This window comes from Linepithema humile, chromosome 4 (assembly GCF_040581485.1).
Source record: "Linepithema humile isolate Giens D197 chromosome 4, Lhum_UNIL_v1.0, whole genome shotgun sequence".
Taxonomy (NCBI): Eukaryota; Metazoa; Arthropoda; class Insecta; order Hymenoptera; family Formicidae; genus Linepithema; species Linepithema humile.
Window position 1 is genome coordinate 25,851,993 of NC_090131.1, and position 24,053 is coordinate 25,876,045.

The 24,053-nt window shown below is 29.2% G+C and overlaps 5 protein-coding genes across 5 annotated transcripts; all 5 read left to right on the plus strand.

Annotated features, from left to right (window-relative positions):
• The first annotated feature begins 96 nt into the window (after positions 1–96).
• On the plus strand, positions 97–2,003 carry LOC136999578 (odorant receptor 13a-like). The gene is made up of 3 exons (XM_067353931.1): positions 97–409; positions 796–1,522; positions 1,620–2,003. The coding sequence occupies exons 1-3, from the start codon at positions 266–268 to the stop codon at positions 1,958–1,960; spliced, it is 1,212 nt and encodes a 403-aa protein (XP_067210032.1). The 5' UTR covers positions 97–265; the 3' UTR covers positions 1,961–2,003.
• Positions 2,003–10,817, plus strand: LOC105672430 (uncharacterized). The gene is made up of 8 exons (XM_067353952.1): positions 2,003–2,208; positions 2,314–2,635; positions 3,886–4,369; positions 4,670–4,900; positions 4,983–5,242; positions 7,865–8,339; positions 8,787–9,017; positions 10,147–10,817. Exons 2-8 carry the CDS (start codon positions 2,495–2,497, stop codon positions 10,482–10,484), a joined length of 2,160 nt encoding a protein of 719 aa, XP_067210053.1. The 5' UTR covers positions 2,003–2,208; positions 2,314–2,494; the 3' UTR covers positions 10,485–10,817.
• A 2,164-nt stretch (positions 10,818–12,981) lies between these two features.
• Positions 12,982–15,579, plus strand: LOC105671591 (odorant receptor 10-like). Its single transcript, XM_067353927.1, has 4 exons — positions 12,982–13,325; positions 13,686–14,160; positions 14,594–14,824; positions 15,132–15,579. The coding sequence occupies exons 1-4, from the start codon at positions 13,143–13,145 to the stop codon at positions 15,470–15,472; spliced, it is 1,230 nt and encodes a 409-aa protein (XP_067210028.1). The 5' UTR covers positions 12,982–13,142; the 3' UTR covers positions 15,473–15,579.
• Positions 15,580–18,684, plus strand: LOC105671593 (Odorant receptor 85d). Its single transcript, XM_067353946.1, has 4 exons — positions 15,580–16,530; positions 16,707–17,181; positions 17,639–17,869; positions 18,161–18,684. The coding sequence occupies exons 1-4, from the start codon at positions 16,399–16,401 to the stop codon at positions 18,499–18,501; spliced, it is 1,179 nt and encodes a 392-aa protein (XP_067210047.1). The 5' UTR covers positions 15,580–16,398; the 3' UTR covers positions 18,502–18,684.
• A 475-nt stretch (positions 18,685–19,159) lies between these two features.
• On the plus strand, positions 19,160–24,010 carry LOC105671594 (odorant receptor 13a-like). The gene is made up of 5 exons (XM_012365878.2): positions 19,160–19,457; positions 19,651–19,703; positions 19,821–20,125; positions 20,582–20,812; positions 21,146–24,010. Exons 1-5 carry the CDS (start codon positions 19,320–19,322, stop codon positions 21,484–21,486), a joined length of 1,068 nt encoding a protein of 355 aa, XP_012221301.2. The 5' UTR covers positions 19,160–19,319; the 3' UTR covers positions 21,487–24,010.
• The last annotated feature ends 43 nt before the right edge of the window (positions 24,011–24,053 follow it).

Below are 24,053 nucleotides of genomic sequence, written 5' to 3' on the forward strand. Positions count from 1 at the left end.
CAGTGCAACAGCGTGCATCCCCTACATGGGAAACTAACATATGCTTTATTATTAAGTTGTTGCATCAATGACACGTATTAGAACTGCACTTTTACGAATTGCTACAAACGATCATTTTCTACCACGCATGATGATTGTAGTAATACAGATCACGAAAATATTCAACATTGGGATATATAGCGTGATGTATCCTGATTAATAATAAATGAGTGCGAGCAACTGCCCCATTTGCGCTCGATGACTCTGCAACCCTTAACATGCGAGAATGGTGTCGTGCAAAACGTGGAATAAAGAAATGTCTTATGAATTTTCCCTGTATAAGCCAATAATGTGGCCAATCGGTTCCTGGCCATTGGATCATGGCAAAAATTTTGCGAAATATCGCGCACTATTTGTTATAACTACGCAGGTAAATCGAAAGTTCCTAAGTTATTTTTTTTATTATTTTACAAATTGCAATTTAATGAAAAAGATATCACAATTCGGTAATATTCGGTAATTTGGCAATAGACATATATAAATACGTGAAATAAGAAATTACATATATCGTCTTAAACGCAGCTAAAGCAACGGGAAAAGCTTTTTTCTTATTTAATAAAGAAAAAATTAAAAAAACATGGTTTTATTCGTAAATCGATAAAGCTCCGAGCAAATACATAAGTATTTATTTCAGGTTTTAATATATTCTTGTATTATTTAGATTAAAAATATAATCTATATTACTCGCTTGTGTATTGTTTTTTTTATAGAATATAATAATTCTTAAATAGATTCTAACTTATTTTATGTCGACAGGCTATCATGATAGTTTGTCTAAGCTTATATATTAATCACCGTGACGATGACACTCTGGATATGCTCGTCGATCACTTGATGTTGATAGCCTGCGGCGTTTTGACCATCTTAAAGGTATTCCTGATACGGTTGCATCGCGATGACCTGCTGAAGAACTTGTGCAACGCAGCAAGTGACTGGACGTACATTACGAATCGGGATCATCGACAAGTTATGCTTCGCTACACTAAACTGGGCAGATTTGTCTTCTTTTTTCAGATGTGTTCCTCTTATATTGTTCTTATACCACTGATAGCTGGATCTTTTCTGTCATTTGTGACGCAGCCTACTTCTTGGAACGTCACGTCAAACACGAGATCCGAGGAAGAGACGCGAGTTGTGGAATTGCCTCAGGAAATGATCTGCCCGTTCGACGCGCAGATCGTTTGTTTCGGTATCTATATTCTCCAAACTGTCCAGCTGATCAGTACATCTACAGGGAACGTCGGCACTGACGTTTTTGTATTCGCTGTCTGTATGCATCTCTGCGGTCAATTGGAAATACTCGCTTCGGAACTGTTGCGGTTTCACGAAGGAAAAGAGAACAATAGTTGGGCGAGAGCTAAAATGATCACGCTAATCGATAGGCACTGTTTGCTCTTGAATCTAGCCAAAAATATCTCGGATACGCTAGATATCATCTTGATCGTTCAACTGGTCGTCCACGCTTCGCTTATATGTTTAATAGGTACAATTTACACTTTCAGAATAATTAAAAAATTACACTTTAAGAAAATAGTTTAATTGTTAAGAATAAATAACTTATATTTGTTATTTAACCTCAGGTTTGCAACTTATTTGGTCGTTGGCAATGAGTGATTTTGTTCTTGTCGTGAGAAGTATACTTTCTTTTAATATATTAATGATTCAAATATTCTTGTACAGCTATATGGGTGAAACTTTGTCGTTCAGAGCACAAGCGATTTCTCGCGCAATTTATTTAAGCAAATGGTATGACTTGCCGGCAAATATTATTCGAGATCTATATTTTGTAATAGCTCGTGCAAACGTGCCCATTTGCATAACAGTGGGAAAATTCTTTAATATGGATCTTAATAGTTTCAAGAATATTTTGAAAGCGTCGGCTTCTTATTTTTCTGTATTACAAATTATGCTCATGGAATAACAATTGTTAGAAATATAAATATATATATTTGATAAAAATAGAATGCGCATTAACTTTTGTTCTTTTGCTCATCCGAATGACTTATGAAATAAGAAAAATAATGTATTATTTACCTGTTTTACGTATCATTTTTTTAAACAGATTAGATTCAGAACATTCAACCAAAGTAGCATCAAGGCTGCCAAGCGAGAACACGATTGTAAAATAGAAGTAGAACATTCAAAATATAAGTGAAAGAAGACACATCGGTAAGCATTTCCTCTGTCAGTATGTATGGAATAAAATGGTACAGTAGTCGCTCGATGCTATAGCATTAATTTGGAGAAAAAATAATCATGCAAATTCCTATTCAGCGACAATTTGACGTAGTCTTCTGAATTTTGTAATAATACGTCTATTGAGAACGCGAGGACAATTTCATAAGCGGATATATGTCTCAAGCTGAATAAAAAATGAACATGGAATACTTACATTACGCGGACTTGCCGAGCACATCAAGTTATTGGCATCAGTTACAGTCATTATCTGGACCCGATGGCAAGTGAACGATGGAAGAACGATATCGCATACGCGATGACTCCCTTCAAGCTGTTAGCATGGCCTATCGGCGTTTGGCCACTTCAAGTTTATAACGTCTATTCGCTAGTACGATGTGTCGTGGCTACTTGTTGCATGGTACGCATCTTTCGAGTTCGATCTTGATGATTCTTGTCACGCGATCGTTTGAACATAGGTACAATAGCCTTTACGTTGACATTATAATACCTTAAATAAAACTTTATTATCACAATTACAATGTACAATAGTGTTTAAATTTCTCAAAGATAGAAATTCTATTATTGGCTCTATAAATGGTGAAAAGCATTTTTTTTTTCCAAAGGTAACAGTACGTTAATGAAGAGAATCGTAGACTGGCGTAATTTTAAGCTGTTGAACATTAACAAAAAAATGTTTCTCATTAAGATTTGCAGTTTATTTCTCATTTATGTTTAGAAATAGTTATATGCACTCAAACAAATATTTCGCTGATGTAGTTAGATTTCTAGATATCGCAACAAGAATGTATCGCTATTTTTCGTATCTGTGAAAACATTGTCACATATAGAATTTATAGCAGTAATGTTCTAGCAATAGCTTCTGAAAAATTTAGGTACAATTGCTAAATGTTATTCATTGCATGATCTAACACGTGATTGATCTTATATAGATAGGCGCTTTAGATAAACTTTCTTTTTAAAGTTCACAAACAATACAGATATATATTCTGTTTCTGTCATCTAAACTGATTAAGTAATTACATATGCAATATCACAACAGTTGCTAATCATTTGTCTGTTTTAGTTAATTTTTTACACCTAGAAAATTTTAGCTATTATTGCAAGATCATTTTTTTGAGTGTGATTGTTTCTAAAAAATTCTAAAAGTAGCGTATATGCTCTATTGTTTATTTTATAATTTTGTCGATCGCGATTAACAATATATAATATTCTTTGACAGCGTATTATATGAAAGACAAGCTAGACGAATAATATTGTTAGAAAATGTTAATTACATTTATACTAACATCAATTTTAATTAAAGAATACATGGGCTAGTGCAAAAAAGTAATAAAGTGTAACATTTTTATTATTTGCTATAGTAAAAATATTTATCTTGTCATTGTTATTATATTAAAATTATACTGAGATAAGTTTTGAAGTTAACATATAATCCAGTTCTTTATATTCCTAAGCAAGTCTGGATATATTTTCGGCATTATACATGGAAAACTAAGAGGAAAACGTTATTTGTATCAGGTTCTAAAAATCATTATTTATAATTAGATAATTTTGCGAAAATTCGTCGATTTAGAATTGGGACATATTTTTTTCTAGACCCAAAACGCTGATTGAATGAAAAAATATACCATTTACGCATATCAACAGAGCATAATAGTGATCTTGCCTACCATGGAGATTTACATGGGCTGCACTGACGCGGAGCAGAATATAGACAGCCTTATGTTGATCTGTTGCGGCGTGCTCGGTGTACAGAAGACAATTATATTTCGCATTTACGCGAACAATTTAAAAGCCAATTACGGTGCTGCTTTAAATGATTATAAGACAATTGAAGATGCAGAGCACCGTTTCATTATGCGAAGACACGCTTCTGTCGGGAGAATTCTCTCTTGTTTCATGGTGTTCTTCTCTTACTTCAGTGTAATAATTTATTCGCTCATTCCTCTCCTGGGCGATGACCAAAGTTACCAGGTTAACATAACGAGCGAAGACGCTGTATTGGAATACCCAATGCCGTCAAGATGTGCATTAGAATATTTCAATGCTCCGACGAGCATTGACTTATTTTATAGAATAATCAGTCTTTTCGAATTTATCGTACTAATACTTACGTGTACCTGTAATCACGGTAATATATTTATTGCTTTATGCTTTCTTATGTATTTTGTATTATAATTACCATTTAAAACAATTTAGAAAACGCAAAATTGTGCTTCTTCGAACATTATAATTTTATTCATCTTTATTATAAATAGCACATTATGTATGATAATATCTTATCATGAAAATATATTTATAAAAGTATAACGTAAAAGATGTACAAAGTTCAATGCATATGTAATAAATATTTGTTGCAAAATTATGTTTTTTTACAGTAACATGATAATTAAGATCTATATTAATACGTTTTCTTTTTCTGATTTTAAAGGTAACGACTCCTTGTTTCTCAATATAACGTTGCACGTTTGCGGTCAAGTGAAAATTTTAAAAGCTCGTTTCATTGACTTTGATGTTACAAAACCGCAAGTCTACGATCGTTTAAACGCTCTAATTCAAAGGCATAACCATTTGATAGTGTTAGCCAAGAAACTTGCCAGTACAATTAGTACTGTTTTGCTGACGCAATTATTTATTAGCAGTCTACTTTTGTGCATAATGGGTAAATATAATTTCTAACAATTTTATGAAACATGTAAATTATATTATAAAAATTTATATTAAATCAATAATATTTTTTTCAGGATTTCAATTTATTCTAGCGTTAAAATTCAATAATCCTGTTATGATGGGGAAAAGCTTTATGGTACTGTGTACCATGACAACACAAGTGACGGTATATAGTGTTGTCGGGGATTATTTAAAGTCCCAAATGGAAGAAATTGGACTTTACATTTATCAAAGTACTTGGTATGCTCTTCCTGCAAAATTAATGAAACACTTAGTTTTTATTATTATGCGGACACAATCTCCTACCAAGCTGCAAGCTGGAAATTTCGTTGTAGTAAATCTGGCAACTTACATGAGCATTCTGAAAACGTCAATGTCGTATTTATCTGTACTCCGCGTGATGGTAGAAACATAAAATATAATACACGTAATACAAGAATTTTAGAAATTATAAATTTACAATTGAAAAACTGCGTTCTTCAAGATAGAAGTTTGTGAAAACAAGAGTTTATTATATACTATTGTTTTAATAAAATTGTTAATTATTGTCACAATTCAGCCGTTTATTCAATAATTACTACATGAATTTTTTTTTCTCAAACAAAATCGGAAATACTAATACTTATTTTCTTAAAATATTTTTTTCTTGTTCAACGTTTGTCTCTTTTATAATAATTTTTTTCTATTATTTTAATGCAGTTACAAGATTAAAATTTTTTATGATCCGTCAATATATTTTGATTATTACCTTTCAAACACAATTGATTATTCTGTATTATTGACGTTGCACAATTTTGTTGAAGCATTTATTATTTGTTGAAAATCAAAACACATCATAATCAAATTGCACTAAAACTTACACTTTTAAATACATTAACTTTACATATAAATCACTTTGATTTAGTTTTCACATTTCTGTTAATCACTTTGATCATTGCAAATTCGCAATAAATTTTTTTATAATACAGAAAACACTGTCACTGCAACAATGCACGTTCCCTTTAGCGTCATTCTGCTGTTACAACTTCTCCACTACTGTCTCGCTGCACTCCACGGAACAGTATGGGAAGGTATTACAGCCGTCTATAGGTATGCACACATGCGTACTGGTCTCTTTTATGTTTCCCTTACTACTGTTCGAAGGATCTCCCCACATACGCCTCGTAAGCTACTTCATAAAATATGAGTTTAACAAAAATGTTTGAGAAAAGTTTCAGAAAAATGTTTTAACCGATACGATTAATAGCTCGCGATAATTGTTCACGATAATATACGTAAATTAACGTAACTTAAAATCGTAACAACGTAATTTAAAATTGAAAATTTAATCTGCAAAATCAAACAATTTTTACATTTTTATTTTTGCTTTATAATAATAAGATTTTTATTTCATGATTAAATATAACATTCTATTTGCGAAATAATAATTATGTCAAAGCAGTGAAAAGTATTTCAGTTTCAAACTTCATGTTCATGCAGTCGCAGATGTATTCTTACGGCGGCAATTTTATACAAAAAGGTAGCAAATATATTCCACGCAATGTTTATTAGTTCCCGCGATATACGTTTTTATGAAGGATACTTTGCGTTAAGTTTAGTTATCCGCTTTATCATATTGACGGAAAATTGTATATTTGCGCATTGGAAAGAAACTCAAAATATCTGGAAATCAGAACGTTTATATTATAAAAATTTATATTAAAAGATGTATATTTTTACAGAATGTGCATTCATTATTGCGCTGATAATCAACGATTTCGATATAATGTTAAGAAGTTTTCTGTTACTTGGAGTTTTTCTCGCACAGTTAAACAACATGTAGCATTGTTAGAAGTTATTTAAGGTTCTAAACAGAGAAGAAGTTATACTGTTTGTTTACTACACTTAGTAAGATCTTATAAAAGTGCCAAAGAATATACATAATATTTATAATAATATGGATTTAAGTCCAAATCAAGCTATAAGCTGAAAATTGTATTGTTGTAGATCTGCAAACTAATATACATAAATAATCTAAAAAATTTTGTTTTGTATTTATTTAGCTGTCGAGTGATAGTGGACGCGTAAAGTATATACAATATACAATATTTCAAAAGTAAGAAAAAAACAAACAGAAAGACAAATGGCTAAAAAAAAACAAACAGCATAATAATATGACATGTTGTGATAAAAGTTTAATAAAATCACTTATTATGAATGAAATACATTCATCTAATCGGTTAAAAAAAAATCTTTTTTGTGTAATATGCAGAATGTAGCTAAAAATTAATTAATTACCTGTTATCGCAGAAACTGGTAGACTAAAATTTAAAACTGAATCGTATTCTGTCGTACACATTCTCGATGATAAAATGTGGTGCTTCAAAGTAAAGTACATTTTAGTATCAAAACAAAAAATCTAACTAAAAAGAACATATTGAAATAAAAATAAGACTTACTTTTTGCATTCAATTTTCTGTTCTTTTTACTTCGTACAAAAAAGTTTTTCTGTAATTTTTAAAATAACCGCACTTTGAAAGATAACAGTTCAAGTTGAGAAGTAATTGCGTAACTTCAATAAGATATGAAGGTAAAAGTAGATGTACTGCCGATGATCGACTTGTATTATGGATAAAGATCGACAGTGCCGCACAACATCTCTACTTGACTACGATAATGTCATGGAATGACGATGTGTCATACGCTATGACTCCCTTCAAACTTTTAACTATACCAACGGGTGGTTGGCCCTTGCAAGAATACAATAAATTCGCTTTAATGTGTCATATCTTGTCTAGTCTCGGTATGGTACGTTTTCAATTTTTTTATCTTATACTGTGTAAAAGTTTCTGTTCTGTTTGTGTCTTCAAGATATGAAGTGTAATCAAATCTAAGTTTAATAGAATGTGAATTAAGTAAAAAATTTAAAAAAAATCTAATTTGTGTTGAATTGTCCATCCTGTTTTTACCTGTGCAGCTCATTATGATGATATTAGTGCAGCTTGAAATGTATCACGGTTGCAGCGATATGTATCAGAAACTCGACTCTCTTATGATGATCACTTGCGGCTTTCTCGGTATTTTAAAGATAACAATGTTCCGCGTTTACGCCGATAATTTGATACGCAATTTTACTTCTGCCGTGAACGATTATGACACAATTGACAGCGAGGAGAAGCGAATAATTATGCGGCGACACGCTTTCATGGGAAGGGCAACTTGCTACAGTGCCGTAATTTTCTCTTATTTCAGTACAATGGGTTTGATTCTGGCGCCTTTGTTGGCAAATGATAAGGATGTCAAAATTAATATATCCACCAGTGAATCTGCATTGATATATCCAATTCCTTCATCATGCACATTGCAGTTTATGAGTAGTTGGACGATCATATACATAATAATCTTTGTGCTGCAATGTATGGCATTAACGATCACTTGCAATGCCAATTTAGGTAATAAAATTAAAAAATCATTGTCTTGTCGAAACATGAGTTACACAAACTGCAAAATATTTATTATTTACTTTATTATTTACTTTAAATCTCTTTGTTAGTTTTTTTTAACAAAGAAATGTACATTGATATCTTTATCTTAATTCTTACAATTTTGTTTTTACCTCAGGTTTATTAACTATTAATTACGTACAATGCTTTTGTGTAAAGTTAAATAAAATATTATTATAAAATTGTATTGAATTATAAAGTTTTATTAATTTTAACAATGCTTTATTTTTGTCATGCATATATTGTGAATATTCTATATTGTACAATTTATAAAATAAATGCCATAATGTTATATTTTTTATATTACTTGCATTTGACTCTAAATAAATTTTTTCTATTGTTAAAGCTATTAATATCAATTATTTTAATACGAGATTGGAACATTTATTTACAAAGGCAGTGATTCACTTTTTCTCGCGATTACTCTGCATGTTTGCGGTCAAATGGAACTTTTAAGAAAGGAATTTACTAATTTTGGTGTGAAACAAAAAAATATAAATGAAGATTTTTCAAAATTAATGGAAAGACACTGTTATCTATTGGATCATGTGGAACTTCTGATCCAAGCAATTAATTTTGCTTTATTACTGCAATTGCTTGTTAGCTGCATTCTTATTTGCGTAATGGGTAAATATTTTCTTTATATATGTAATACTTTTAATTAATATAAGCAATATTATACGTACACCTATAGAGTATTGCGTATTAGTATACTTTACAAAAAAATATAAAATAAAAATTTTATTAAATGTTTACAAGATTTCGTGTAATTGATTAATATTTGATAAAGTACATGCATATTTTTGTATATTATATATCTTTTAATATTCTAATAATATTAAAAAAGTGATAAAACTTAAATAATGCTTTGCGTATATGTATGTGGATGTATGTATATTTATGTATATAATATATAAAAATATGTATGTACTTTATCAAATATCAATTATACAAAATCTTGTAAACATTTAATGAGATTTTTATTTTGCATTTTTATATATATGCGAAAAGTTGCTGCTCGCTCGCTGCTCGCATGTCACTTATTCTCATCGAGCGATCAAACTTCTTTGCCGTGCGACATTCGCCGCTGTCATTCGCTTAGAGAGTACATATATTTTACGATCTAGCCGCGCAAAACGTGCGCTTATTTGCCAATCCTTTTTCATTATTATCTCAATAATTATTGCAAAATTTGCAAAATTATAAAAAACTTTCTTATTCAGTTTATTGCGCTCTACTCGTTCATGGACTGCATGTACGTACGCATGACAATGGCGAGTGTCGCACGGCAACAAAATGTTTGATCGCTTGGCAAAGACAAAAGTAATACGCGAGCAGCGAGCAGATAGAAGCTTTACTTTTAGAGCATACATCTCATAGTTTTGCAGCGCGAATCGCGCACTTATTTGTCAATTCTTTTTAATTATTATCTCAATAATTATTGCAAATATTGCAAAACGGTAAAGAACTTTTCTGTTCAGTTTATTCTTCTCTACCCGTTCACGAGCGTTGGTACGATCATTCTGAGACACCCTGTATATGTATATAAATTTATGACAAGTGACAAAAACTATGACTCTTTACCTGCAAAACGCATGTTTAAAAATGTTCCTACGATTTTTCTTTTTTGGCTAAGTTACGTGACTTTGGAGCAATAAATTCAACTATATTTGTTGTTTAGAAACTTTTGACTAGCAGTGTATATAGAGAATTATTAATAATTTTTATACTTTGTATAATTGAGATATTTTTTCAGGTTTCCAATTTCTCGTGGCGTTGAATAATAATGACATAGTAATGTTAATTAAAACTGGAGCGATATCAGTTACTTTGCTGTCACAGTTATTTGCCTATTCTTACGTGGGCAATTATCTGAAGTATCAAACGGAAGAAACTGCATATTCGATTTACTGCTGCAACTGGTATTACTTATCGGTTAATTTGATGAAGAATATATTATTCGTCATCGCACGATCGCAACATCCCATTCAATTAGCAGCTGGCAAATTTTTCGTCATTAACATTGAGACTTACATGTTTATATTAAAAACTTCTCTTTCATATTTGTCCGTGCTACGTGTAATGCTGGAGTGATAAAATAAAAATAAAAGAAAATTGCAAAGAAAGATAATTGCACATATCTAAACAATGTTACGATTCTGTGCACAATCAAAAAATTATTATTACTGCATAATACTACGACACTAAAAATATGTTTTTTTTTTAATTAGAATGAAAACTAAACGTGATCCTTTGTCATAATAATTAATAAATGTATTTTACATTATTGTAATACAGTTTTTACAAGATAACGGTATAACATTAAAACTTATAAAAATAAATTTGGCATTGTTTTATAATTGATGTTTTTTATTGAAATAAAATTAATAGGGATACTCAATACTGAAGCATAATGCGTTATTTTTTGGAAGAAATTAGATTATTAGCTAATATTCTTTTGTATTTAAACTATGATAAAAATAAAAAATAACGTAATGACACAATCACTGATTCGATAATAGTTGACCACGTCAATAATTTTGTTTTGTGCAATATTAAAAATTAAAAATATTAAGAAGAGTATCTTGCTTTATTGTCTAAAAAATAAAATGTTTCAAAATTTACCTGTACTTAACATTGCGCGTGTATAGCACGTTTGCGATTGTAGTCGATCTGATCATGTCGCGTCTCGTTTCTGGCAACACAGTGATCACATATGGCATCTTCCCCCTCCCTCCACCCGCCCTAAATAATTCTGATATAGGCCGAAATTGACTGCAAAGTGTATTAGAATACATACTTTAATTATGGAAAAGGATTTTTCATTCTACACAGCCAAAAAAGAGATTTTCTAAATAATTTAAAAATTGCGTTTAAGTATAAAATAAGTTTTTATCTGCACAATTAAATAAAAAATTAAAATAATAAATTCAAGATATCGAGAAAGAACCGTGCAATATTGTTCAAATGTTTGAAGTCAAATGTATTTCAATCAATTAAAATAGTAAACATAGTAAAAGTTTGATTCCTTATTGAACCATCTTCAGTATATAGGCTATAATTTCGATTAACAATAATATTTAAAATAAAAAAAATGTTATTAAAATATTTAGATTTTATAATTATTAAATTACTATAATAAGTGCGCGCGCGTAGCACGCGCCTGTATTGTTCTAGTTAAATAAAAATAAGGTTGTAATAGTGTAGCCCCATCGGTTCCCGATAGAAACATTGCGTTTACAAACATCTAAGGTCCCTATCGGGTGTACTAATCAGGACCCGATCACTCTTGCCTGATCAGTTCCTTATCAGAGCCTTATTAATATTTCCATTCGGGACCCGAATAAAAATATTAATAAGGTCTCGATAAGAAACTGATCAGGCAAGGCCTTACTTAGTGATTTGGTCTTGATGAGTACACCCAATCGGGACCTGAGATGTTTGGTAACGCAATGTCCCTATCGGGAACCGATCGAGCTGCCCTATTACAACCTTACTTTTATTTAATCAGGATCCTTATCGGGTGATTATAAGGTTTATTAATTATTTTTATTTTTGTGAGGCAGCTAAAGGATTCACTATAGTAAAATTAGTACTTGGAAAAAAATTTAAAAATACAACTTTATATAATTGTACAATAGTAAGGTATGTTTTCTTTCTTTCTTTTTTTTAATATTGTTTTTGGTAATATTTTTGTGATATTTCAGATATTATCTCGCATTATAATGTATTATCATCAAAAAAAGAAATTCAAGACTCAAGTTATTTAATAATGTAAGGTATTGAGATGGTACGTGTCAAAAACATCGCAACACGATGATAGAATAAAATTCAATAATCTGTATTTTGTTTAGCCTCGTTATGTATTACATACTATATATCAATATGCTATGTTAAATAAAAATATATAAACTTTATCGAAATTATTTGTATTACACATTTTCTGACGTAATATTTAATAATTATAATAATGATATTATCATATTTAATAATTTAATAATTAATAAGCCTATACCTCATATTCACCTCATAAGAATCACTCGATCCACTCTTAAAAAAGGCATGAAAGATCGATATTCGAATGTATCGAAAGTATTGTTGATGCTTTTCCGCGACGCTGATTGGTTATCGCGATTATTCTGATAGTTTGATAGATTGAGAGCAAAGGTTATTTTGACGGTTATTTAAAATAAAAAAAATTTATTAAAATATTTAGATTTCATAATTATTAAATTACCATAATAAGTGCGCGCGCGTAGCGCGCGCCTGTATTGTTCTAGTATTGTCAAAAATAAGATTGAAATAAATTCCACAATATCTCCCGTATGAAGTCTTATTCTTCTAACTGCAATGTTATTTACTTATACTGAATGTACAATATATAAAACATATGTATACGTGCTCGTATTATCTTGGAACCTAATATATTTAAGTCCAAAATGAATTGCACATATTCTTGATAAAAAAAGTAGTTCCCGAATAAAAGCATTATTATAGCGTCTGTCTTCAGATACTAACGTCTATCAGATAAAGTAACCGAACACAACGCATTGGAATGAAAATAAAACTATCATTTTTTTTCCATTTCACTTTCACTCTTCTTTACTTTGTATAAAAAAAATATTTGCATCAATTTTCAAACATACATCAATTTTCAATCATACATTCGAACACAAAACCTGTTAGTAACTATACAACTTAAATAAAATATGAACGTAAAAGCGAACATATTGTCGATGATCGACTCGTATTATGGACAAAGGCCGACATTTGTGTATAGCGTATAACATCCCCTTGGCTATAATGTTATGGAATGAGGATGTGGCATATGCTATGACTCCTTTCAAATTATTAACTGCACCTGTAGGCGGTTGGCCCTTGCAAGAATACAATAAATTCGCTTTAGCGCGTTATATCATATCCATCTGCAGCATGGTACGTTTTCAATTTTTACCTCATATGGCCAGAAGATTTTGTGTTTCTGAGATGTTAAGTATAAAAAGTTGAATGTTTAATATTATATATAAATTCAGTGAAAACAATAAAAAAATAGAAATAAAATAAAATTTACAATTCTTAAAAACATAACAAAAAATTACGTCAAATCCAAGCTGGGTCTTTATTGCTCAACACATTCTTTAAACGAGAAAATTACAAACGTTTCGGCCACTAAACATTTGCCCATCATCAGTGTAACAATTCAATCAAAATAATATACGTGTACAGTTCTTAGAAGGTTAACGGTTACAACAATCTATTTTTATAATAAACAATTTATTTTTCTTATTTTTATAGAGTGTGGAGCTCATTATGTCATACCTCGACATTTATTACGGTTGCAGTGATATGTACGAAATACTTGACTCAGTTATGATTATCGTTTGTGCCATTCTTGGTTTAGTAAAACTATCGATGTTCCGCATTTACGCCGATAATCTGATTTGTAATTATTCTTCTGCCGTCAGCGATTATCTTGCGATCGACACTGAAGCGAAACGCACGATCATGCGACGGCACGCTTTCATGGGAAGAATATTTTTCTACAGTGTTGTGTTATTTGGCATTTTTGTTAGCCTTGGTTTGGTGACGGCGCCTATAATACCAAGTAATAAAGATGCTCAAGTTAACGTATCTATCAATGACGATGTATTGGGATATCCCATTTCCTCAACATGCACATTAGCGCGCTTTCATTTCTCAACGACTTTGTACTTGGTGATTTTTATAGTGCAGAGTTTTTTGATAGGAGCCACTTTCTTTTCCAATCTCGGTAATAAAATTGAAATATTATCATGATATCAACATAATTTGCATGCAAAATATTAATTTATGTTAAATGTTTTGTTTTTTAATAACAGAATTTTGTATTAAAAATATTTTTGTCCTAAACTTTATAATTTTATTTTTATTTTAGCTTCTTTAATCGTCAGTTACATAAAAATTTAACTCTTGTGTACAATTAAATTAAATTATATTATTTATTATAAAATATTTTTATTAAATTAAAATTTTATTGATTTTAACAAAAGTTGAATTTTAATGCGTATTGTAAATATTCTATATTATGAATTCTTTAACACAATTGCAATAACATTATATTTTTATATGTATTTACAGTACGTCTTAAATTAAATTCTTGTATTATTGTTAAAGCTATTAATATAAATCGCTTTTATACAAGATTTATATATTTATTTATAAAGGCAATGATTCACTGTTTCTCGCGATCACTTTGCATGTTTGCGGGCAAATGGAACTCCTAAGAATCGAATTTAGTGATTTTGCTACGGAAAAAGGAAATGTCAATCAAGATTTTATGAAATTGGTAACAAGACACAGTTATTTATTGAATCTTGCAAGATTACTGGCCGATGCAGTTCATTTCATTCTATTAGTGCAATTATTCATCAGCTCTGTTCTTATTTGTATAATGGGTAAATATCTTCTGAATGTAACACTTGCCACTAATATAAATAACATTATTCGCACCAAGCATTGTAGGTCAGTCACTTCGCGAAAAAAACGTCGAATAAAATTTTTACTTAACAATAACAGTTTTTTCTATAATTTAATAAAAAAATATAAATATGTATATATAATATCATCATTATCATCATATATTATTCTAATAAAAAATGGATAGGTGTTATCCTATAAAATAGGATAATGCTTTATATAGAAAGTAATATTATAAAATTAACAATTTTTATATTCCGCAAATAGTTGTAATATTTTTTTCAGGTTTTCAATTAATTGTGGCATTGAAAGTAGGTGACGCATTAATGATAGCTAAAACTGCAATGGCATTACTTACTTTTTCATTAGAGATGTTTGCTTATTCTTTTGTGGGCAATTATTTGAAGAATCAGATGGAGGAAGTTGCGCACTCAATCTTCTCCTGCAATTGGCATTGCATGTCGGTGAAATTGATGAAGAACATTTTGTTCGTCATTGCACAATCGCAGCAACCCATTCAGTTGACAGCTGGTAAATTCCTCGTCGTTAACTTGCAAACTTACATGTCAATATTGAAAACTTCCTTTTCATACTTGTCTGTGTTACGTGTGACGCTGGATACGTAAGATAAAGGTAATTATGATAAAGAAAGGTGAATATACATATATTAAACAATATTGCAACATTATGTACAATTGTATAATGCTGTCATTAAAAAAATGTGTCTGAAATAAAAAATATCTTTTTTCACAATATCAATAAAAAAATTGTGTGTTATTAATTGTGTGAAATAATGATATTAATACAGTTTTAATAAGATGTACCACGAGATATATGTACGTGAGATATTGTTGAAATAAACTTTGTACACTGTTTTATAATTAAATAAAACTATATAGTTACAGACAATTAAACAAAATTAATTATAAGTATATTTAATGTAAAAACATACTGCGCGTTATAGAAAAATAACAAAATATTCTGTTACAATTTTATTCATAAATTAATATAAAAATAACACAAAAAACTGACAAAAAGTAACGACATACTATAACAGAATTTTAATAAAATTTTAATTATAATCAACATAGATATATTCACATATTATCACTAAAAAAATTCCTTTTCGCGCAGCATATAAAAAGTGTAAAAAAAAATTAATAATTACCTATGTTGTATCACGGAAACTGATGGAATAAAGTTAAACTGCAGATCGCATATATTTTCAATAAAAAAAAGTAGTTCTAGTGCAAAAAATATTCTGCAGCATCATATTATCAACTAAAGTAACGGTAGACAATGCATTGCAATAAGATAAAACTTCTATTTTCCCCATTCAATTTTTGCTCGTCTCTCTTTCAATAAAAAAAAAAATGTTTCTATCAATTTTTCAAATAACCGCACTTTGGAAGATGACATAGCATGTAGTCAATAAATGTGCCACTTTAATAAGATATGAACGTCAAAGTGGACATATTAGCGATGATCGACTTCGTATTACAAACAAAAACCGCCATTTGTGAATTCCGTACATCTCTACTTGACTATAACAATGTCATGGAATGACGATGTGTCGTACGCTATGACTCCTTGTAAACTCTTTACTTTACCTATAGGTGGTTGGCCCTTGCAAGAATACAATACATTTGCTTTAGCCCGTTATATCATATCCTGCTGCGGTATGGTACGTTTCCAATTTTTATCTTATATACCGCATAAAAGTTTTTGTGCTGCCTGTATTTCCGAGATATCAGGTATAGTCAAATTGAACGACTAATGTGGCATAAATTCCACAAAATTAAAAAAAAAAGAAAAAAAGTGTAATTTGTAATAAACAATCTATTTTTTTTATTTTTGCAGAGTGTGGAGCTGATTTTGTCGTACTTAAACCTCCACTACAATTGCAACGATACATACGAAAATCTTGACTCTCTTATGCTTTTCGTTTGTGCCATTCTTGGTTTAACAAAACTATCGATGTACCGCATTTACGCTGACAATTTAACTCGTAATTATTCTTCTGCCATCAGTGATTATCTTGCGATTGACACTGAAGAAAAACGCATAATCATGCGACGACATGCTTTCATGGGAAGAATTATATTCTGCTGTGTCGTAATATTTGGTTGCATCGGTTCACTTGCTTTAGTGGTGGCACCTATTGTGACAAATTATCAGGATGTCCAAATCAATATATCTATCAATGATTACACTCCAGGATATCCCATTCCCGCAACATGCACATTAGGGAATTTTCATTTCTCGACGAGTTTGTACTTGATGATTTTTATAGTGCAGTGTATTGCAATAGCGGCCACTTCCTCTGCCAATCTCGGTAATAAGATTGAAATAATATTATGATATAGACATGATTTGCATGCAACTATAAAGTATTAATTTATATTAAATGCTTTGTTTTTTTATTTTTTAATAACAAATGTATATATTATTAATATTCTTATTTTTAGTTTTACAATTTTGTCCAATTTTAGCTGTTTTTATACGTTAGTTACATACAAACTTAGCTCTTGTATGTAAGAAAATAAAATAACTTTTATTCAAAATTATTTTTATTAATTTGAAGTTTTTAATAAAACTTTCTATATATTATTTACATTATAGATTTTAATAAAATTTTATTTTTAATGCAAATAGTAAACACTCTATATAAATTTTGTAACTGCGCTAATGTTATTTTGTATCATTTAGAATACAATCTCTTATTTTTTTTATTATTAACATTGTTAACATAAATCAGTTTAATACGAGATTGGTATATTTTATTTATGAAGGCAATGACTCACTTTTTCTCGCGATCACTTTGCATGTTTGCGGGCAAATGGAACTCCTAAGAATTGAATTTAGTGATTTTGATATGGAAAGCAAAAATATCAATCAAGATTTTATGAAACTGACGAAGAGACATTGTTATCTATTAAATCATATAAAATTACTGACTGATGCAGTAAATCTTGTTCTACTAGCGCAGTTACTCATCAGTGGCTTTCTTATTTGTCTAATCGGTAAATATCTTCTGATCTAATGCTTCTTATTAATATTATCAATACTATATACGCAAAAATTATTATAAATTACTTACTTTGCGATAAAAAATGTAAAATAGAATTTTTATAAAATATTCACAAAATTTTCCATAATTTATATTTACTCAAAAAATAAACATATTGTACGTTATTATAGTAATATAAAAATATTAGTATAAATTTATAATGATTTATAGATACAATATTATTAGATTATTAGCAATATGATAATATGTATATTCTATGATAAGGTTGCAAAAATTGTTTTAGGTTTTCAATTGATTCTGGCGTTAAAAGGGGGTGACCTAGTAATGATAGCTAAAACTACAATGGCGTTAATGACTTTCCTGTTGCAATTATTTGCCTACTCTGTCGTGGGCCACTATTTGAAAAGTCAAACAGAGAACATGGCGCATTCTATTTACTGCTGTAATTGGCATTGCTTCTCATTGAAAATGATGAAAAACGTCTTGTTTATCATCACGCGGTCGCAACAATCCATTCCGTTCACAGCTGGCAAATTTATCATTGTTAACTTGGAGACTTATATGTCTATATTAAAAACTTCCTTTTCATACTTATCCGTTTTACGTGTAATGTTAGACACCTAGACTGAAACCAATTTTTGTAAGAAAAGTTCATTAGACATATGTAAACAGTAACACAGTATTGCAGTATGTGCAGAACCAAAAAAATTATAATTACAATATAATATTATAATTATGTGTCTAGAATTTAAAAAAATATTTATTATTATATTAATATTTTAATAAAATTCATAACGGAGCATAATTTAAAATTGTGAATATAAATTTTGTACATTACTTTATAATTAAATAACATTAACAATTCTGTAATTAAATAAATTATATATATACACATATATATATATATATATATATATATATATGTGTGTATATATATATATATATATATATTCAATGCAAACACACACTATGTAACTGTATTCAAAAAGTAAGAATGTGTATAAAGAAGTATATTATATAATGTAAAAGTATATTAACTAATTTTTATTCTACGTTTAATTATTTTGTTTCAAACTTGTGATATTATTTATTAAATTTGTATACACTAAAGTCTAAACTAGATCGCACATATTTTGATAAAAAACCAACAGTCTCACAAGACATATTTATAGCATCACATCGACAACCAACGTAACGGAAGACATATGAGAATAAAACACCATCTTTTTCATTTGTTTTCTTTTTTTTCTGTTTCATAAAAAAGGCATTTTTATCCAATTTTGAAATAAGTATGCTTAGGAAAATTACATAGTATGTGAATCAATAGTTGTACAACTTTAATAAGATGTAAACATAATAGCGCATGTATTACCAATGATCGACTTTTCATTATATATAAGCAAAGATCATCATTTGTGAATTTCGTTCACTCTTACTTGAACATGATAATGTCATGGAAAGACGATGTGTCGTACGCTATGGGTCCTTATAAATTTTTTACTCTACCAATAGGTGGTTGGCCTTTGCAAGAATACAATACATTTGCTTTAGTCCGTTTTCTCATATCTTGGTCTGGTATAGTACGTTTTCAATTTATATTTTATACCGCGTTTCTGTTCTACTTGTATTTACGAAACGTAGGTCAAGTTAAAAGTTTAACACTTCATAACATTTCCAGAAATTCATAAATTTCAGTGGTAGTAAAGAACAGTATTATTCGTAATAAATATATTTTATGTGTTAATAAAAATGTATTTTATTTGTTTTTTGCAGTGCGTGGCGATAATTCTAATGTATCTCAACATATATTATGATTGCAGCGATATGTATGAAAAAATTGATTCTCTTATGCTTTTCGTTTGTTTCATTCTTGCTTTATTAAAATTATCGGCATTCCGCATTTACGCCGACAACCTGACAAGCATTTTTTCTTCTGCCATTAGTGATTATCTTACGATTGATAGTAAGGAAAAGCGCACCATCATGCGACGACACGCTTTTATGGGAAGAAACATTTTCTGTTGTGTCGTATTAAGCGGTTACATTGCTGCAATTGGTATCATGGTGGAACCTTTTATGTCAAGTGATAATGATGCGCAAGTTAATCTATCCATCAATAAACAAGGTTTACGGTATCCATTTCCCACATCATGTACATTAGCAAACATTTATTTGCCGACTGGATTGTACGTGATGATTTATGTAGTACAGTGTATTCTATTATATATTGGTGCTACTGGCAACACAGGTAAAATTTTCAATATTACAATAAAATTAAAATTTTATTGTAATATTGACATGTGATTTGCATGCAACTACAAAATATATATTTATGTTAAATGTTTATTTTTTCGTTTTAATGAGAAAGATGTGTGTTTATATTTTTATTCTAGTTCTTACAATTTTATTTTTATCTTAATTTATTTACCTACATACTTAATTAACTACATACAAATTTATTTTTTGTACGTAACTAAAATATTATTTATTATGAAAAATTTTCATTACATTAGTTTTATTGACAAAAGTCAAATTTCTTTTTCATATATGTATAGAGAGTGTGGATACTCTATTATTATAAATTCCATAACTACATTAATATCATATATTTTACATTTATATTAAAAATCCTTTTATTTTTTTTATTGTTAAAGCTATTAACATAAATTGCTTTAATACAATATTTGTATATTTATTCATAAAGGCAATGATTCACTTTTTCTCTCAATTGCCTTGCACGTTTGCGGGCAAATGGAACTTCTAAGAATCGAGTTTAGTAACTTGAGTGCGGAAGACAAAAATGTCAATAAGGATTTTTTAAACTTGGTAACAAAGCATACTTTTCTATTAAATCAGGCAAAACTACTGAAAGATACAATTGGTTTTAGTCTGTCAGTTCAGTTGCTCATGAGTTGCATTCTTATTAGCATAATCGGTAAATATATTTTGAATCTAATATTTCTGACTAATATAAACAATATTAAACGCATTAAAGTTTTATAAATCAGTAATTTTGTAAAAAAAGACGTTAAATTAAAATCGTATTAAATATTTGCAAAAATTTTTACTATTTATATATAATTAAGAAACGTGTGCATATATCATATTAATATAATATAATATAATATATAATATTCTAGTACTTTATAAGAATTGATAAAAATAATGTTTTATATGAACATGTAGTAATAGCATACAATTATCAGATTTATTATAAAATTATGAAATTTTTATAAACTGTAAGTATATAGTTTAATAATTTTTTCAGGCTTTCAATTTATTTTGGCGTTGAAAGTAGGTGACATAATTATGACAGCTAAAACTACAATGGTGTTACTTACCTTTTTGACTCAACTGTTTGTCTATTCTGTCGTGAGTGAATATTTGAAATATCAAGTGGAGGAATTTGCGCATTCAATTTATTACTGCAATTGGCATTGCTTGTCGGTGAGATTGATGAAGAACGTGTTGTTTATCATTGCTCGTTCGCAGCAACCCGTTCAGTTCGCAGCTGGCAACTTTCTCGTCGTTAACATGGGGACTTTTACATCTATATTAAAAACTTCCTTCTCATATTTGTCCGTACTGCGTATGACACTGGACATGTAAATATAATTATTAAAAAAAAAGGTAATGGCACAAATATTTAAATAATATTACAATGTGAAATTCAAATAATATTACTATGAATCGTAATCAAACGTTATATTTTTTTCTGTTAGTATCAAATATATTGTTTATCATTGTAAGTTAATTATATTAAAATTTATAACAGCGCATAATTTGGTACTATAGAAATAATTTTTGTAGATTATTTTATAATTAAATAAAATTCTTAGACAGCACAACGACGTTCTAAAAATGTACCAAAAATGTATGCATTGGACATTTCGTACGTTCTTAAAACGTCCTGATTGCATTTTCAAATATTTTCAGGAGATTTTAAAAATATCCAATATTATTTTTCTAAACATCCAAAAAACGATGATTTTAAGGCCTAACAGACGAAAACTGGATCTTTTTACACTTTTCACACTGAGAGCAGAAAACAAAATACAGAACAGCGGAATTTTTTGAGCAAATCAGAATTTGTATTGACAGCAGTTAGTATTGCTTGTTGCTGTCAATACAAATTCTGATCAATTCAAAAAAATTTTGCTATTTTGCATACTGCTTTTCTACTTCTAATGTGAATAGATCCTCCCGTGAATCCTTCCGCCATTACCGGAAAACAATATTTAATAAGTAAATAATAAATTTAATACATAGTAATTTTTTTTATTATATATTAATGCTATAATATTATTTATTACTATAACATACTACTACTACAAAAAATGAGAAATTGTGCGAAGAAATATATTATATAAGATTGAGTTTTAGTCTTTATTTAATTATTTTTTTGTGTGTATTTTTGATAAGTTTACATTAAGATGCAAGAAGCGTTTATTATAAATATTCAAACTTTGCATTAATAAATGTATGTTATATTGCTATTATGTATTGTTTATGTACGCTTTTGTAATTTATTCAATTACTTCTCTTGATAATCCAATTTTTTTATTTTAAACACAATTTAAATTATTTTTTATTGTGACAAGTAGTACTGCAGTATTATACTGTTGTACTGTTTAAAGACATAGCTTTATTAAAACAATAAGATTTTACAGCAATACCTTTATTGCAATTGATTACTGAGTTTAATACGAGAAGTCAATACAAGAAAGATTAATATAAATCACATTATTTGTGTCTATCAAGATTATTAATATTTTATATAAATATAGAAATATAATGAATTAAATTATTCTTTTTACACACTTGAAATCATATAATTATCGCCAAGGAATAAAGTTTTAAGATTTACTTGTTATTTTAAATGAATACCAGAGCATGGTTGTCTTGTTTCATAGAATGAAAAAATTCTGTGTTTCTTCCATGACCATTCGTACAGCTTCTTCTGTTTATCATCTTTATTGTCGCTCAACATATAGCTTTATTCTTTCTATTTCGTAGCTGTTCGTTCACTCGAGTAAGCGACAGATGGAAGAAAAAATATTTTTTTATGGAAAAAAGCGCAAACTTGCTATGCCACCCTTCAACACGCAATTGACCACGAGCATCTATGCACTGACAGTAGCATTGAATTTGCGCGCATTATCGGACATCCCAAAGATACGCGGCAGATAAATTTGTTACATCACTTATCTTACCACCCTAAAGACTGGTCAGTGCGAAGGGGAATAGACCCTCCCGTGCACATGATAGGGGCAATTCTTCTTGGAACAAAAGTAAGGCATCGACCCGACCGAGTCACGCATATTCAATAATGCTCTACATTTTTTTTTTTTTTTTGAAGTGGTAGTTCAAAACGAACTACCACCAAATATAAAGAAAAATTGGAACAGTGTATTTATAGCTTTTCTACGATAAAATCAATGATGTGAATACTTGATATGTGGACTTTACAGCGGAATAGCGTAATTTACACAATTCAGTAGCTTATAATATTTACGGCAGAGATAAGATAACATACAGTAAAGAAATTAATTGCCACTTTTAATAAGTAAAAGAATATTTATATTTTTGTAGCAATTTTTGTAATGAAAACCAACAAAATTATAAAATTGCAACAATTCGTATAATTTTTTTTCAGCTAGCTATAAAAAATTATAAAAATTTTTTAAATAATAAAATAAATAATCTAAAGTGTATTATTTATAATTAAAATAAAATTTTATGACATTTATATATATTTTATGTTTAGTTGCAATAAAATTATTTGTTATATACTTAAAATTTTCTATAATTTGACTGTTTTTTCTTATAGTATAAATTTCTTTTTTGCTTTTTAATTTTTTGCCATTTTTGATACAGTCATTTGTTCGATACAATATCATATGAGAACGTAATTTTATATTTGTCACCGTATAGTCTCTCACAACTAAAAGTCTTCAAAACCTGCGATCAGAGATGATCTGGAGATTCTTTGTAATCGAAAGCGCAATAGATGCGTGGCAGAACATTACTTTTCCGTGAATTTACATGAAAAAAATCGCGGTCAATATTAATTCTGCAATTGATGATTGGTACTTTAACTATGAAGAAGGAGTCGCGTGTAATAATGATGGCATATGCATGTGTAGGGCGATTGATCGCTATGACTCAATTTATCA

What these genes read in the sequence shown, in the direction of transcription:
- LOC136999578 (XM_067353931.1), top strand. Translation starts at nt 266, where the DNA reads ATGGTGTCGTGCAAAACGTGGAATAAAGAAATGTCTTATGAATTTTCC. An exon ending in TATTTGTTATAACTACGCAG is followed by an intron (nt 410 to 795) that starts GTAAATCGAAAG and finishes TTATGTCGACAG; the next exon opens with GCTATCATGATAGTTTGTCT. An exon ending in TTCGCTTATATGTTTAATAG is followed by an intron (nt 1,523 to 1,619) that starts GTACAATTTACA and finishes ATTTAACCTCAG; the next exon opens with GTTTGCAACTTATTTGGTCG.
- LOC105672430 (XM_067353952.1), top strand. Translation starts at nt 2,495, where the DNA reads ATGGCAAGTGAACGATGGAAGAACGATATCGCATACGCGATGACTCCC. An exon ending in TCGTGGCTACTTGTTGCATG is followed by an intron (nt 2,636 to 3,885) that starts GTACGCATCTTT and finishes GCATATCAACAG; the next exon opens with AGCATAATAGTGATCTTGCC. An exon ending in AAGCTGGAAATTTCGTTGTA is followed by an intron (nt 5,243 to 7,864) that starts GTAAATCTGGCA and finishes TTACCTGTGCAG; the next exon opens with CTCATTATGATGATATTAGT.
- LOC105671591 (XM_067353927.1), top strand. Translation starts at nt 13,143, where the DNA reads ATGGACAAAGGCCGACATTTGTGTATAGCGTATAACATCCCCTTGGCT. An exon ending in TCATATCCATCTGCAGCATG is followed by an intron (nt 13,326 to 13,685) that starts GTACGTTTTCAA and finishes TTATTTTTATAG; the next exon opens with AGTGTGGAGCTCATTATGTC. An exon ending in CACTTTCTTTTCCAATCTCG is followed by an intron (nt 14,161 to 14,593) that starts GTAATAAAATTG and finishes TTATTTATAAAG; the next exon opens with GCAATGATTCACTGTTTCTC.
- LOC105671593 (XM_067353946.1), top strand. Translation starts at nt 16,399, where the DNA reads ATGTCATGGAATGACGATGTGTCGTACGCTATGACTCCTTGTAAACTC. An exon ending in TCATATCCTGCTGCGGTATG is followed by an intron (nt 16,531 to 16,706) that starts GTACGTTTCCAA and finishes TTATTTTTGCAG; the next exon opens with AGTGTGGAGCTGATTTTGTC. An exon ending in CTTTCTTATTTGTCTAATCG is followed by an intron (nt 17,870 to 18,160) that starts GTAAATATCTTC and finishes AAATTGTTTTAG; the next exon opens with GTTTTCAATTGATTCTGGCG.
- LOC105671594 (XM_012365878.2), top strand. Translation starts at nt 19,320, where the DNA reads ATGATAATGTCATGGAAAGACGATGTGTCGTACGCTATGGGTCCTTAT. An exon ending in TATTATGATTGCAGCGATAT is followed by an intron (nt 19,704 to 19,820) that starts GTATGAAAAAAT and finishes TTCTGCCATTAG; the next exon opens with TGATTATCTTACGATTGATA. An exon ending in CATTCTTATTAGCATAATCG is followed by an intron (nt 20,813 to 21,145) that starts GTAAATATATTT and finishes TAATTTTTTCAG; the next exon opens with GCTTTCAATTTATTTTGGCG.